The 12,642-nt window shown below is 36.3% G+C and overlaps 2 protein-coding genes across 6 annotated transcripts in view; one reads left to right on the top strand and one right to left on the bottom strand.

Annotated features, from left to right (window-relative positions):
- PEX1 (peroxisomal biogenesis factor 1) overlaps positions 1-12,642 on the bottom strand; it is a 129,900-nt gene that overhangs the window by 1,054 nt on the left and 116,204 nt on the right. The window lies entirely within an intron of this gene.
- ANKIB1 (ankyrin repeat and IBR domain containing 1) overlaps positions 1-12,642 on the top strand; it is a 104,697-nt gene that overhangs the window by 50,723 nt on the left and 41,332 nt on the right. For all 5 annotated transcript variants that reach the window (XM_075746190.1, XM_075746188.1, XM_075746192.1 and 2 more), the window contains exon 3: positions 10,134-10,434. In XM_075746190.1, coding sequence (XP_075602305.1) covers positions 10,134-10,434 — 301 coding nt within the window. The remainder of the gene's footprint in view (positions 1-10,133; positions 10,435-12,642) is intronic.

Here is a 12,642-nt window from a genome sequence, read left to right as displayed (position 1 = left end):
GGGCAAATGGGAAAAACACGGAGTTATTAACCAAAGCAACAGGGTCCCAGTGTAAGGAAATTTGTATTGAATGTATGGACATTTTCAGTAGGTTGTTCAGAAATCCTGGAGGAGTCTTTTTTTTTCTCTTTTGTTCTTCATGGTTACTCTTCGAATGATTAAAATTTTTTTGTGTTTTCCAGGCAATTTTATAGCTCATTTGGGAAAAAAAATATGAAGGTATAATAGTTGCATATGCTTCTTTCCTAAAAGTAGTTTTAAAAAGTTTTTACTTCTGATTTTAGTATAAAAGATATCCACCTAACTATTTTCCCTTTCTCCCACACAACAAAAGAATTCTGTCCTGTTTAAATAAATTAAAATATTACAATATATTATATTTCATCTGAATAATTTATTAGAATGTCACCATCTAGATTATTCACTTTTGAACAAAAAGCAAGCTTCTTTTTAATTATCAATGATTACACAGATAAATTGAATATTTAGAATATAATTTTATTTAAGATTAATTTTATTCATAAAAGCAAGTATGTCTGCATTGGTATTATTCATACTAGACTCCTTTTATAGTCAGTGTAGACCTAGGTAATAGATGCAGTCAGAATAATTTAGTGAAGGCAACAGCACGATTCATTTTATTGTGAAGTTCACCCTAAAATATTTTAAATGAATTGTGTGCCAGAAGTGCCTGTTTCTTCTTGATTATAAAGGGAATCTAAAAGACCTGGATCCGCTGTAGTGGTCTGCATTGTATATCTCCAGAGCTGAGAAGATGAATCTCATCCTAGGATATACTAAATAGTGTAAAATCAAATAGTAAGTACCTGCAAAGCTATAAATTGAGCACTTTCACAGTTTTACAGTATCAGACATGAATGCTACTTGTGGGAGACACTGCTTGCGATATAGTGGTAAATGTTTCACTTTTGTGGTCTGCGGTGAATGATGAGTGCGGTGTTTGGATCCCTCCAAGCCCAAGCACTGGTGTTTATCTGAATATTTGGTTGTTGTTACGCTCAGCAGCTGAAAAATACCTGGGCTTTGGTTCTGTACGACCCTTTCCAGATTAGTTATTTTATGTGATTATGACACTTGGTCACCTACTAAATGCTTTAGAATATGAAATATTGCAGGGTTTTTTTGATCTGATGCAGGAGAATAATGTATGAAGAAGATGATCTGACCAGGCTTTGTGGGACTTATATAAAGAAGCAAGATGACCAAGTGAATTGAAATGCCCATGACTTCAGTAGCAGAGCATGTGACTGGTTGGTAGAAAATAGTCGTTTATAAGGTCATTTTCATGATAGTCTCAAGAGCAGTCAAGAGGATGGAGGAATGATGAAATTAGGAAGCCTTTAAAATTGAGCAAGTTCTTTCTGTTCTTTCTGAATCCTGACTGGAGAAAACTGCCAAAGAGAGAAAACAGTGGGGACACTTAGAGGAGCAGCTACAGACATGGAGTAGCAGCAGTAGTGTTTGCTAGGTTTCTCAATGGCTTTCACCCAGTTGGGCACTGTCTTCTAAAATACAGCTAAGACAGCTTGAAAACCTGAAACCCTTATCTGACTTACTCTGTTGTTTGATGGGTTGTTTTTTGTGGTTTTTTTTTTTCTTTCCTAAAGCTCAAAATCTCATTTAAAAGCAGTTCTCACTAACTAGATCTGTGGCCTCCCGAGATGGCTTCCCTGGTGCTCCTCATGACTTCCTCACAAAATACAAAACAGTGGGTGGGCTTTATCTTAATAGTAAGATAGATGTCCACGTCTGTCTTAGCAAAGACGTGGACAAAAGCTCAAATGCCAGTCAGCTGCTATGTTTTCAGCTCTTAAAATCGACCTTTTTCTAGCTGATTTCTGATTAATAATAGTTAATCAGAATTAAACCAACCTTAATTGGTTGAATATATGTGATGCCTGTGGAGCGTATTGATCACAACACAGCCTTGCTCTCCACTTACAGAGGCCACTGTTGAGCATGTTATTGCTTTTTCTTGCTACTAGGTTTTTCTGCACCCTTTAGAAAAGCAGGAACCTCAGTGCTCTTGCACATGTTTAGGCACTGTTTAAATGCTCTTAGTAAAACGATCACCTGTTCCCCACATTGTTCTTGTCTTTCTTTCCGTGGAAATCAGATACTGCAGAATAAGATCACTTTGTTAGTGACTGATGAGATGACATATTAATGCAGTACACTATTAAAGATTTCTTATTCTGTGTTTTCTGTTCCCCTTAATAGAACCCTTGTGAACATTTTACCACAGGCAAAGTAAAATTATGTTTGGGTTGTACAGGAGTACAGCTTTGGTCCTTGCCAGCCAGGATGACTGAATCTTTATTTCAACTAATTTTGTTACCAGGTAGAGTTTGTGACTCTGTCAAGTTGATTGGTAACTGCTGAATCATTGTGTCAAATGGCTTAACTTCACCCTGGGGTTAGAGGCACACGTGGCATCCTTACCAGGGAAATCTGTTAGCTCAGTAGTTACTGGAATAATGACTGAGACACTTGCAGTTTCTGATAAACAGAAGTAAACTTATCAGAAATAATTAAGTTTTTTAGCTAAATGCAACATCCAGCTAAAATATTCAGTGACATTGTATATAAACCCAGTTTTCCTTTTGGCCAAAATACAGACACTGGATGATTTGATTTTTAAAATTTGTAGCTCTTTCAATTTAAATATAATAAAAGTACTTCATTGAGACATTTAAGAAAATAAAAATCAGTGTTATTAAAGATAAAGCAACATATGGATTGAAAGGATTTTTCTGAAGGGAGGGATAGAGGAAGATGAGATGCCTGTAATACATTCATGGTTTTTAAGAAATAGAATAGAAATGATGCAAAGCCTGTTAGTATTTGCTGTGCAATTTCATCATTATTGCTATATAAATAATATCAACACTAGATGTCATACACTGCTAGGTGATTTACAAGCTGATATGTAGGTAATGGTCCCTGCATAGAAATAGAAAGCTATGTGTTTAAATGGTGAAGATGAACCCGCTCATTGGTAGTTTCATGCTTATTAGTTCATCTCACATCTCTTTGAAACCAAAAATAATAATCTCACAGTTATCTGAGAAGATAATTCAGTGTGGATAGTCTTTTCGTAAAAAATTGTTCAAAGGAGGGATTTGCAGAGAAGGCTGGAAGTTCAAGAATTGGTTCTAGCTGTAAAGAAATGTATAGAAGAAAGGGCCAGACAGAGATGAAAATCATACAGATTTTGCATTATAGAAGACATTTAGTCACAAAAGCTACTGGCAAGCAGCCAGCTCCAGTGGAAGCCACTTCTAATTTGGCACTCAGCTCTTTTTCTTTTGAAATTGCACTCAGAATATTGAAATAAAAGCCAGAAATGGCATGGGATAATGGAAATAGTATTCCTGACCATCCAAGGGAAGGCCAAGCTCAAGTAACTTGTAAATAAATACAATAGTTTTCTGGTTAATGATGACTTAAGGATGTTGTTGATACCTTTTTGCATCAGGAATGTTTAATTCTGTGTTTTGGGGCTGCTGTTCCTCCTAACAGGCATAGGAACCATATATAAAGCATGATGTGTTTAGCCCACAGTATAACAAACATAAGGATTAACCAAGTTTTGTGTTCCTCACTTTTAGCGTACACTATCTTTGGATCTGTGCTCCACAATTCGATTGTATCCCTTTGCGACTCCTGCACATTGTGCCTCTTGTTTTTCTGTGTTGTACCAAGCCAAAGATTACTGTCTATCTACAGGTCATACTTAATCACATTAGCTGACACAAAACCACTAAATCAAAGAAATATTTGCATCTTTTTAGTAAAGAGAATAGCAAGCTCTTTATTGATGCATATTTGTATAAGACCTTTCTTAGGTGTCTTTAGGTGGTGGGCTACTACGTTAACATGAGTCAGTCCAGAACTGGAACTCAGACTCAGGTGCTGACCTACCTGCCTTTCATCACTTTAATAGTCTTTTGGAAACAAGCTATTTGGCGAAACCATAGGTGAAATGACAGCAATGCAGTGAAAAAGATTGTAAGTCTTTTTAGAGCCAGTTTAGGAGAGAATGAAGACAGCACTTGTGTTCCAGGTGGTATTTTTGTATTGAGCATTACATTAAGTCCATAAGTGAAACAGGCCCAGAAGAGTGTATGTTGGCAGAGTCAAAGATTTCCATGTGAACCTCAGGTTGCTCTAAGTAAAAGACATGATTCATATGCGCCATAGTATGGCCTTGGTTCTCAAATCAGTGGTTTTCTCTGAAAATCTGCAGAAATTGATTGACTACTTAGGAAATGGATTTAACCCATTTTACCAGATGTACCATACTTGATAGAAGTTGTATGAATGGGAACAAATGGGAGGCATTTCTGTTTAGGAAGAATACAGAGTTGGAGGCCAGAGTGGAGTAGTTGACGTAAGGGATCTTGAAATGTCTGTGAAGACTTCAAATTTTGGAAGGAAGAATTAGCTCTTCATAGACTTCCATCAGCACTGGAGACGGTGTCACTGACAGCCTCTGAGATGCTTCCTTTGCTGTTAGCCCAAGTCACCACTGGTTTAAACTCACTCCTTACTATAGCAGGATATTAATAGTGTTTATGGGAATTCTAGTAGTGTTAATAATAGTTCTTAGGCAAAGGGCCAATTGAATTTAAAGCTTACAGAAAGTCAGGATAATAGTCTGTGTTTTTTCTTTGCTAAATGGTTAATGATCTGTCAGCAGATTCTTTATCTTAGAATAGAAATAGTTACTGTCTCCTGCCCAGATTTTTACTGCATGCAGGAGATTCCTGGACTGTAAGAGAAGCTTAAGAATCTTAAGGAAACATAGAAGAAACTGTAAGTACTAATAAAGAATTTTCTAGCACTATATAATGAATAAAAATATCAGTAATTACTTTTACTAGATGTGGCTTTCAACATCAGGTAAATAATGCTCTTCACAAAATTATTTAAACCAACTCATACTTCTATACAGCTGTCAGTAATGGCTAAAAAGAATTCTTCAAGTGCTTGCTAGAACACTGTGGGTTTTTTTCTTATAGTAAATTTTTGGGGAAAAGTACTTTGAGTTAAGGAAATAACCATGATTATTCAAAGTTTAATGCATCAGTATTGACCTACTGCATTGGAAGCTGAATGATTCAATAATTGTATGAATTAATTCATTACATATGAGTTTTAAAATACTGGCTAACAGGGCTTGGCTCTTCTGTATGTTGTTGTAGCTCATGGCTTACCCATACTTCTCTTAATGCTCACAAATCTATGAGCTTTAGATTTATGCCTGCACTGGACTTTGCAGTGTAACTTTTTTTTAATAGCAAGCTGAACTTACATGGGCTATCTAACCCAAGGACCAGATGGGATGTTGTGAAAGGGAACCCTGTGCAGATTAGTTTACGTTGTTGCTGCAGCTCACCTTTTACTTGTATTGCTTAAAGCAATGGTGCAATTTGCTGCTTAGTTTATATAGTATCCATAAGTGCTTTGCATTCAAAAATCAGTAAGTTTCACTGCCTTTGGGCAGATTCAGACTTGCTTTAGTCTCCAGCTGTCAGAACTACCTTTAAAATTTCATTTTATGCTAGGTTTTATTTTTCTATAAATAGGTACATTTTCCTACGGTTTTATATGCATAAATATATATAGATATATATAGCTTTAATGTATATAGATAGCATTTGTTTAGAAAGACAAAGAGACTGTAAATACGGTGATTTTCATGCCCCAAACATGAGGGATTTTATTAAAACCTGAAGAAATGGTTGTGTGGATGTTAGTTTCCCAGATTGAGGGAATGTGCCAGTTGTTTATTATTCAAGTTCGCAGCCTTGTGATCTTGAGTCTCTTGCTGCTTTTCTGCAAATACAGGTAGGAGTAGGTGTGAATGTTACAGCCCTTTCTTTTTTGTCACTTTTTTCTACATTTTTTTGATGCTTTTGTCACCTCAAGTTTGGATTCTGCAAAGAGCTACAGCTTGAAGCAAAATCTGGAAACTGCAACTAGAGTAAAGTCTGGCTGCCTTGTGGTTAAGTGGTATTTCCTATAGGCAATGCATATTTTCACTATATCAGTATATTTCCAGGCAAAATTTAGCTTTTTATACCTCCAAAGTTGTGAGTCAAATGGCAGGGTTGTGTAGCACTGCTCTGTGAAAGTCTTACACACCAAATACCGCTGGTAAAAATGGAGTCCTGTCAAATAATGAATTTTGGATGTAAAATGTATTAAATTACCCTTTTTCAGACACTAATCATCTTCTCTGAACTTGAAGTCCTGGGTTCAGCTGGGCTTTTCAGTGTTGGCTTGACTTCCCCTTGCACTGAAGAGCTAATCCTTTGACTTTTGGAAGAGATTAAGGAGAGAAAAAGGGAGGATACTGTGGCACTTTGAAGCCCATTTATGTGTCCAGAGTGAGGTGCTGGTTGCCTTTGGCAGCTCTGGTGTTTGTCACACCCATTTATGAGACACAAAAGTTGAGTGACAAGCAAGGAGAACAAGTAATCAAACCTAATTTTTCCCCAAGCCCAACAGTGTTTTTTACAAATGCCACAAAATTGCTCTTGAAAAATATGGCTCTTACTAAGTTTTCAACATATTTAAGAGACGGTTGGGCAATTTTTTAGCAGATAACTTCGACAGGAAGATGTTGAGCTTAGACAAGGGAATAACCTTCTAGGGAGGATTTTTGGATTTCTCTCTTGGAAAAAAAAAATCTGATACTTCTTGCTGCAGGGGTTGAAAATCTACCTTGCTAATAGATTTGAGTAGGGATATCCTTTGTGCTATGAAGCAATAGTAAAACAGTGCAGTAACACTTTAAAAGATTTCAATCCATCTTAGAGCTTTTCATCATTTGGTTAATACAGAAAAGTGCCTTTCTATTTGTTTAAAAACAGAGAATCTGCAAGCAGGCAGGACGTAAGCACTTCTCATTTTACATTAAGATAAATAGATAGTTAAGATACATAACTTCTTAAAACAAGAGTTTTATTGTTTATTTCCAAGAGCTTAATTTTATGGTGAAAAAAATTTATCCTAATTTTGTAAGAAAAAGTGTCTCATTTATGGCTTTCATGGGTCACCATAAAAACATTGTGCTATTCTGAAATCAGATGCACTGTAACCTGATTCAGGACTGAATCACATGTTTTAAAATACCACAGCATGAAATTCCACTGATTATAAAGAGCTAAATATCAAAAACAGAAATGTACTTTATAATATTATCAAGCCTAGAAGGTAATGATTAGATAGCTAAAGATGCTAGAGAAACTTCATCTGGTTTGGGAGAAGACAATGAAAGTCCTCCTGCAATTAAAAAAACTCAAGCCCTGGTTCGATGTCGTACAGAAACCACAGACAGTTCTTCACTGAATTTTAAAGTAACATTTTACTTTAAGTTAGAGAAGTAGCAGGAATCAGTACATTGAATATAAAGCAACTTGAAGTGAGAGGAAAATATGTGGTTAACGAATACCCAAAGGACTCTTCTGACATTCAAAATATGCAGGTTTAATTACCGCAACCATCCAGCATGTTAGCATGTTCTACAGCCTAAGTGCAAACTTTGAAATAGAGTTCAGGCACTTGATGTGAAAGACAAAGTCCACTCTCTTTGCAACACTGAATTGCTTCTGTAAGCTTTGTACCACCTTTGTGCCAGTTGAAGCCTTTAATCTCGGTACTTCCTCAGTTGATGTGTCCTCAGGGATTCCCACTGAATGCTTCTGCACAACACTGGTACTTGTGCTAACGTACCGCAGTCCACTGTAGCAGCTGCAGAAGGGATCTGGTCCCTTTTTTGTCACACTTTACTCATTCCATAGCTAGTTTGAAGGTAACGGGTGTCTGCTACCTTTACGAACTTTGTGTTACAGACTTCAAATAGCTAGGCCTACTGACCTGAACATCACTGTTATCTAGTTTTAAAAACTACTGAAAAAGGAGCCACACATGAAGTCTTTTACAGTCTATAGCCGCTGCCTCTTCCCAGTGCTGTGATCCCTTATTTTTTTTCCTAAGGGAGATGCAAGAGTTTTGGGATTGAACGTTAGGAGACATACGGATAGAAAATGACATGGGTAGAGGGAGGAGTGAATAATAAAAATTAAAAAAAAAATCTTTTATTTAATCTTGACTTAGGAAGTCTGAATTGAAACATTAACAACTTCACATGTTTCTATTCATACTGCAGTTTACAAATGAGTTGAAGGCTGAGTTGGGGTGATCTTAAAGTAAAAATGTAACAAAAGAAGTTGTGAAAGTGAGTTAACAGAAGAAAAGGTATTGGTGTATTGTGAAACAGACTTTATTGCAAAAGTAGAGAAACTCAGATTTTAGTGAGTCTCCAAAGTTATATCTCACAGAGACCAGGATGACTTAGACTTAGATTTAGCCTTGTATTTTCTATATCCAGGTTTTGCAGTGGGTACCTGCAACACCTCCATTCTAAGTAATCTAGTATTCTCTTATCTAAGAATTCATCTCCTCATCCCTCAATGAGTTATCTTTTCTTTCTTTCTTTCCTTCCTTCCTTCTATCCTTCTGTCCTCTCTTCCTTCCACTCTCCCTTCCTTCCCTCCCTTCTTCTTTCTTTCCTCTCTTCCTTCCTGTCTCCTCCCTCATCTTCCCCTCCTCCTGTCTTTCTCTTCTTTCCCACAAGCAAATTAATTTTGGATAGTGTTTGATACTGGTTAGTCTTATCATTTCATGTAATTGGCTGTGAAGCATTTGCCTGTGTTGCTAAATCCCTTTCCTCTGAAAACAAAAATAACAAGCAAACAAAATGTGCTATCACTTTTTTGGCAACATCTTTAATCTCAAGTTTGGCATATTCATGTTTTCTAACAAATGCATCTATCATGTCAGCTATCATGGAATGAAAGAGAGATTTCTCTAAGGAACATTTTTGCTGCCAAAATAAGGCAACATAGAGGAGACTGGTTTGTTTTTATCTTTTCCTCTGAATAATTTGTTACCGCTTATTTAAAAGAACAATATTTTAGTCATAAGTTTCTTTTTGAACTCAAACTGTTCAGAGATTTTCAGAGGAAAGAAAGGACAGAAACCCAGCTGACTGAACGGCTATCATCAAGACATCCTTCTACTGCAGGACCAGATCAACTGTGTCTGAATTTTTATACTGAAATGCTTGTCCAGTCTATTTTCAATAATTTCTGAAAGGGAAATTCCACACCCACTCTGTATAGCCTCTTCCTTTATTAGTAACATAATTTCAGGATTATTCTTTGTCCTGAACAAAGCACAGGAGAACTCCAAGAGAGAGAAGGGCCTACCATGTAGTGGGGATGTATTCAGTGACAAGGGAAAGGGGAGGTGGCCTTCAGACTTGTAACCATAGCATAGGGCAATAACCAAGGTAAATAACGTTTTCTTTTGTCAATTTGGTTACCGAGTTCCTCTGCTGTCCTGTGTTCACCAAGAACAATATGGTCTGATTTTGTATTTAGGCAGTGACTGCCTTCAGGCGGCTGAGCTGCCTGTTTTAAACTGGAAGTGATTGGAACGCTTTCTAATTGGTCTTGGGGGTGAGGGCAGGGAGAGTGGAAGCTGGTCCCCTGTATTGTCTTGAAAAAAGCAAATAGAGTCTTTCTTCAGTGCATACAGTGCTAGCAGGAAAAGTATCTCATATATTTTCAAGAAGTAGTACGTACTGCCTTGACATCTGACTAAAAGGAATTTTTAAGAAATTCCTCTAGCATTATCTATTTGCAAACTACCAAATGCACTACTATTCAGGGGACAGAGCAGAAAAAAGAATCTATTTCATCAATCTTGTGACTTAATAACATTTATTGCAATACAGCACAGAATTGTAGAATAAACTTTGCCAACTAAAATTTATGTCACACACTGACAAAGTAACTATATGCGTTACTTAATGATATTTCAGTAATTCATCCAGATCTTGGCTAATGACTCCTAAGAGAAATGGAGAAGAGCTGTCCACTAGTAATTATCTATTAAGAATGTTTATCACTCATATGGCTAATCAAAATCTTGACAAGAAAAAAAGAGAGCTGTTGTAGTAGACCCTTCCCACTTCAAGGAGATAAGTGGAATTGTGTGCTAATTATTTTTCTTCTGTTTTTTTTCCCCCCTTGCAGAACTTTCCTTTTTGTTAGAGATGGTAACCCAAATAAACGGAATGTGCACAATGAGACGTCTATGCACTTACTGTGTATGGGACCTCAGATCATGATCTCAGAAGGAGCTCTTCATCCTCGCCTGACACGACCCTCAGAAGACGACTGCAGAAGAGCAGATTGTCTGCAAATGATCCTGAAGTGGAAGGGAGCAAAGCTGGATGAAGGACAATATGAACGAGCAGCCATTGATGCTGTTGATAACAAAAAAAATACACCTTTGCACTACGCTGCTGCCTCAGGGATGAAAACCTGTGTCGAGGTAAAGGTTCATGTATAATCATAAGTCTATATACTCCTATTAGTAAATGACGTGCACAGTGTTTCACAAAGCTGTTTCAGGGGAAGAAGATCTGCTATAGTATACTGAATTAACTTTTTAATTCTATTTTTCATTAACTGGAAAAATTACAGAGATAAACAGCCCAAAATGTACACTGTCTGTAGAGAACAATGAAAAAACTGGATTACATATACGTTACATATACATTAGCTTCATGATATCAGCTCCTCAGCACGGAGACGACTTGTGTAGGCTTATAAAAATTGGAAATAATTACAAGACTAACACTGGAGAAAAAGCTTTAAAGGTAGGCATAAGCGTACCTATATGTGTAAAGAGAAGTGAAATAACTGTCTGAGAGAAAATTAGAGCTCTTTTTATTCTGCTCTGTAGCACAGACTGGGAAATGCTGTCCATGTTTCAAGAACAGGTTTGATGTCTTTAATTTACAGTGCCCAGCTTTTTTAGAGGATGCATCTGTGCTGACATACTTAAATATAATTACCTTTTTACAAATTAAAAATTACTTTAATGTTTGTGAAAGTAGTAGATAGTAATGAGTAATTGTGAATCATAATGACTTTGAAGGTCTCCCATCAAATTTATCTTTAAACTATACCAAGTAATGAGGACTAATATTTAATTGTGCTGGTAATTTAATTTAAAGAACACAAGAACAGACATCTTAGATTTTCAAAAGCAGCTAACATTTTCATAAGTCTGTCTATTATAACATCAAGATTTGTATTTTGAATGGTAACAATTCAGAATTAATTTGTATGTAAAATTTAGGTTATTTTTCTTCTGTGTATAACTTCATGTTTATTGAGACTACACTCATTAACTTAGTATCATCAGCAAAGTTTATCACCTCATTATTTACCTGCTTGTCTAGATAACTTCTGCATATCTTAAACAGTCCAGTCCCAGCACCCGTGGGACTTCACTGGTGACCTCTCTCTGCAGTAACAACTGAGGCTCTCCCTGTACTTTCCTGATTTTCTCTGGAGCTATTTTTAGTATTGGTGTTACTTTTACCACCTTCTGATCTTGTACTATGACAAATTTAAGCAATAAGTTACATATTATAATAAATACTTCAGAAGTTTCATATTTGAGTTCCTTTAGGACTCATGAATAAGTACCATCTGGTGCTGGGTATTTATATCAGTGTTTGGTTTATTGGATGTTCTAGAACCTCTCGTGCTGAGACTTCAATTTGAAACAGACTTTCTTTTGTGTCTGTCATAAAGCATGTGTGGACTCCAACAATTCCTATCACTTTTCTGCTTTATGTTAGTTGAGATTGCTTTTGTACTTTCTCCAATGACCGACTTTACAAACACATTGACAGATTTACTGTGTGATGTTTTAAAATTATTTATTCTGAGTTGTTATGCACTTGGCATACTGCTCAAAAAACATTCAGAACCTTCTTTATTGTGATTTTACATTTACCTTTTCCAGACTTTGTTCTTTACACGTTCTTCATCTGTAGACAACTTCAGCTTATTTCCCATATAATTCTGTCCCATTGTTCTGCCTTTACAGATTCTTCTGATGTTTCTAGAATTTTTTTTCCATGCTTTTATTTAGTACCACTTTTTAAAAGTAGGCAGTGGATTATTTGTCTTTTTTCTGCTTCTGCAGGAATGGTGAATCTAAGTACATTTTGGGAATTGCTGTTGCATGGTTCTTTGATTGTAACATTTTGAGTTGGGTCTTGTAGACTACTCTAGACAAAGTCAGGAGCTGCTTTTCCTCTCTCATGTTTACTGACTATTTTGTCTATTATTCAGTCCATTAGGTAGTCTGAAATTCTAATTTAAGCATCAAGTATTAGCTTAGCATTTTCTCAATATACTTGGGAGACACAGTGACTGAAGTTACCTCTATTTTTGTGGTTTCTACCCTTTCTGTTCTTGGTCAGCATGTAACTGTTACTGTTACAGTTTTGCGCAGGTGGTCACCAAAGCTTTTTTTGTTCAAGTCCAGAATTGTATTCCACTGGGATTCTCTGGTATTTGTTGATAGTTTATTTATCTGTGAGTTTGTGGGAGTTTTTTTTTAAAAAAAGATAAATAGCACCACCCTTCCAATACTGTGAACTTCTCTGTGATTCTCATCTAATATGTTCTGTGGTATTACTTTGTTACACTGATTGCATTCTGTCAAGTTTCCAGATAC

This window comes from Balearica regulorum, chromosome 2 (assembly GCF_011004875.1).
Source record: "Balearica regulorum gibbericeps isolate bBalReg1 chromosome 2, bBalReg1.pri, whole genome shotgun sequence".
Classification (NCBI taxonomy): Eukaryota; Metazoa; Chordata; class Aves; order Gruiformes; family Gruidae; genus Balearica; species Balearica regulorum.
The sequence above is the reverse complement of the archived record's forward strand: the minus strand, read 5'-3'. Positions and strand labels throughout refer to the sequence as shown.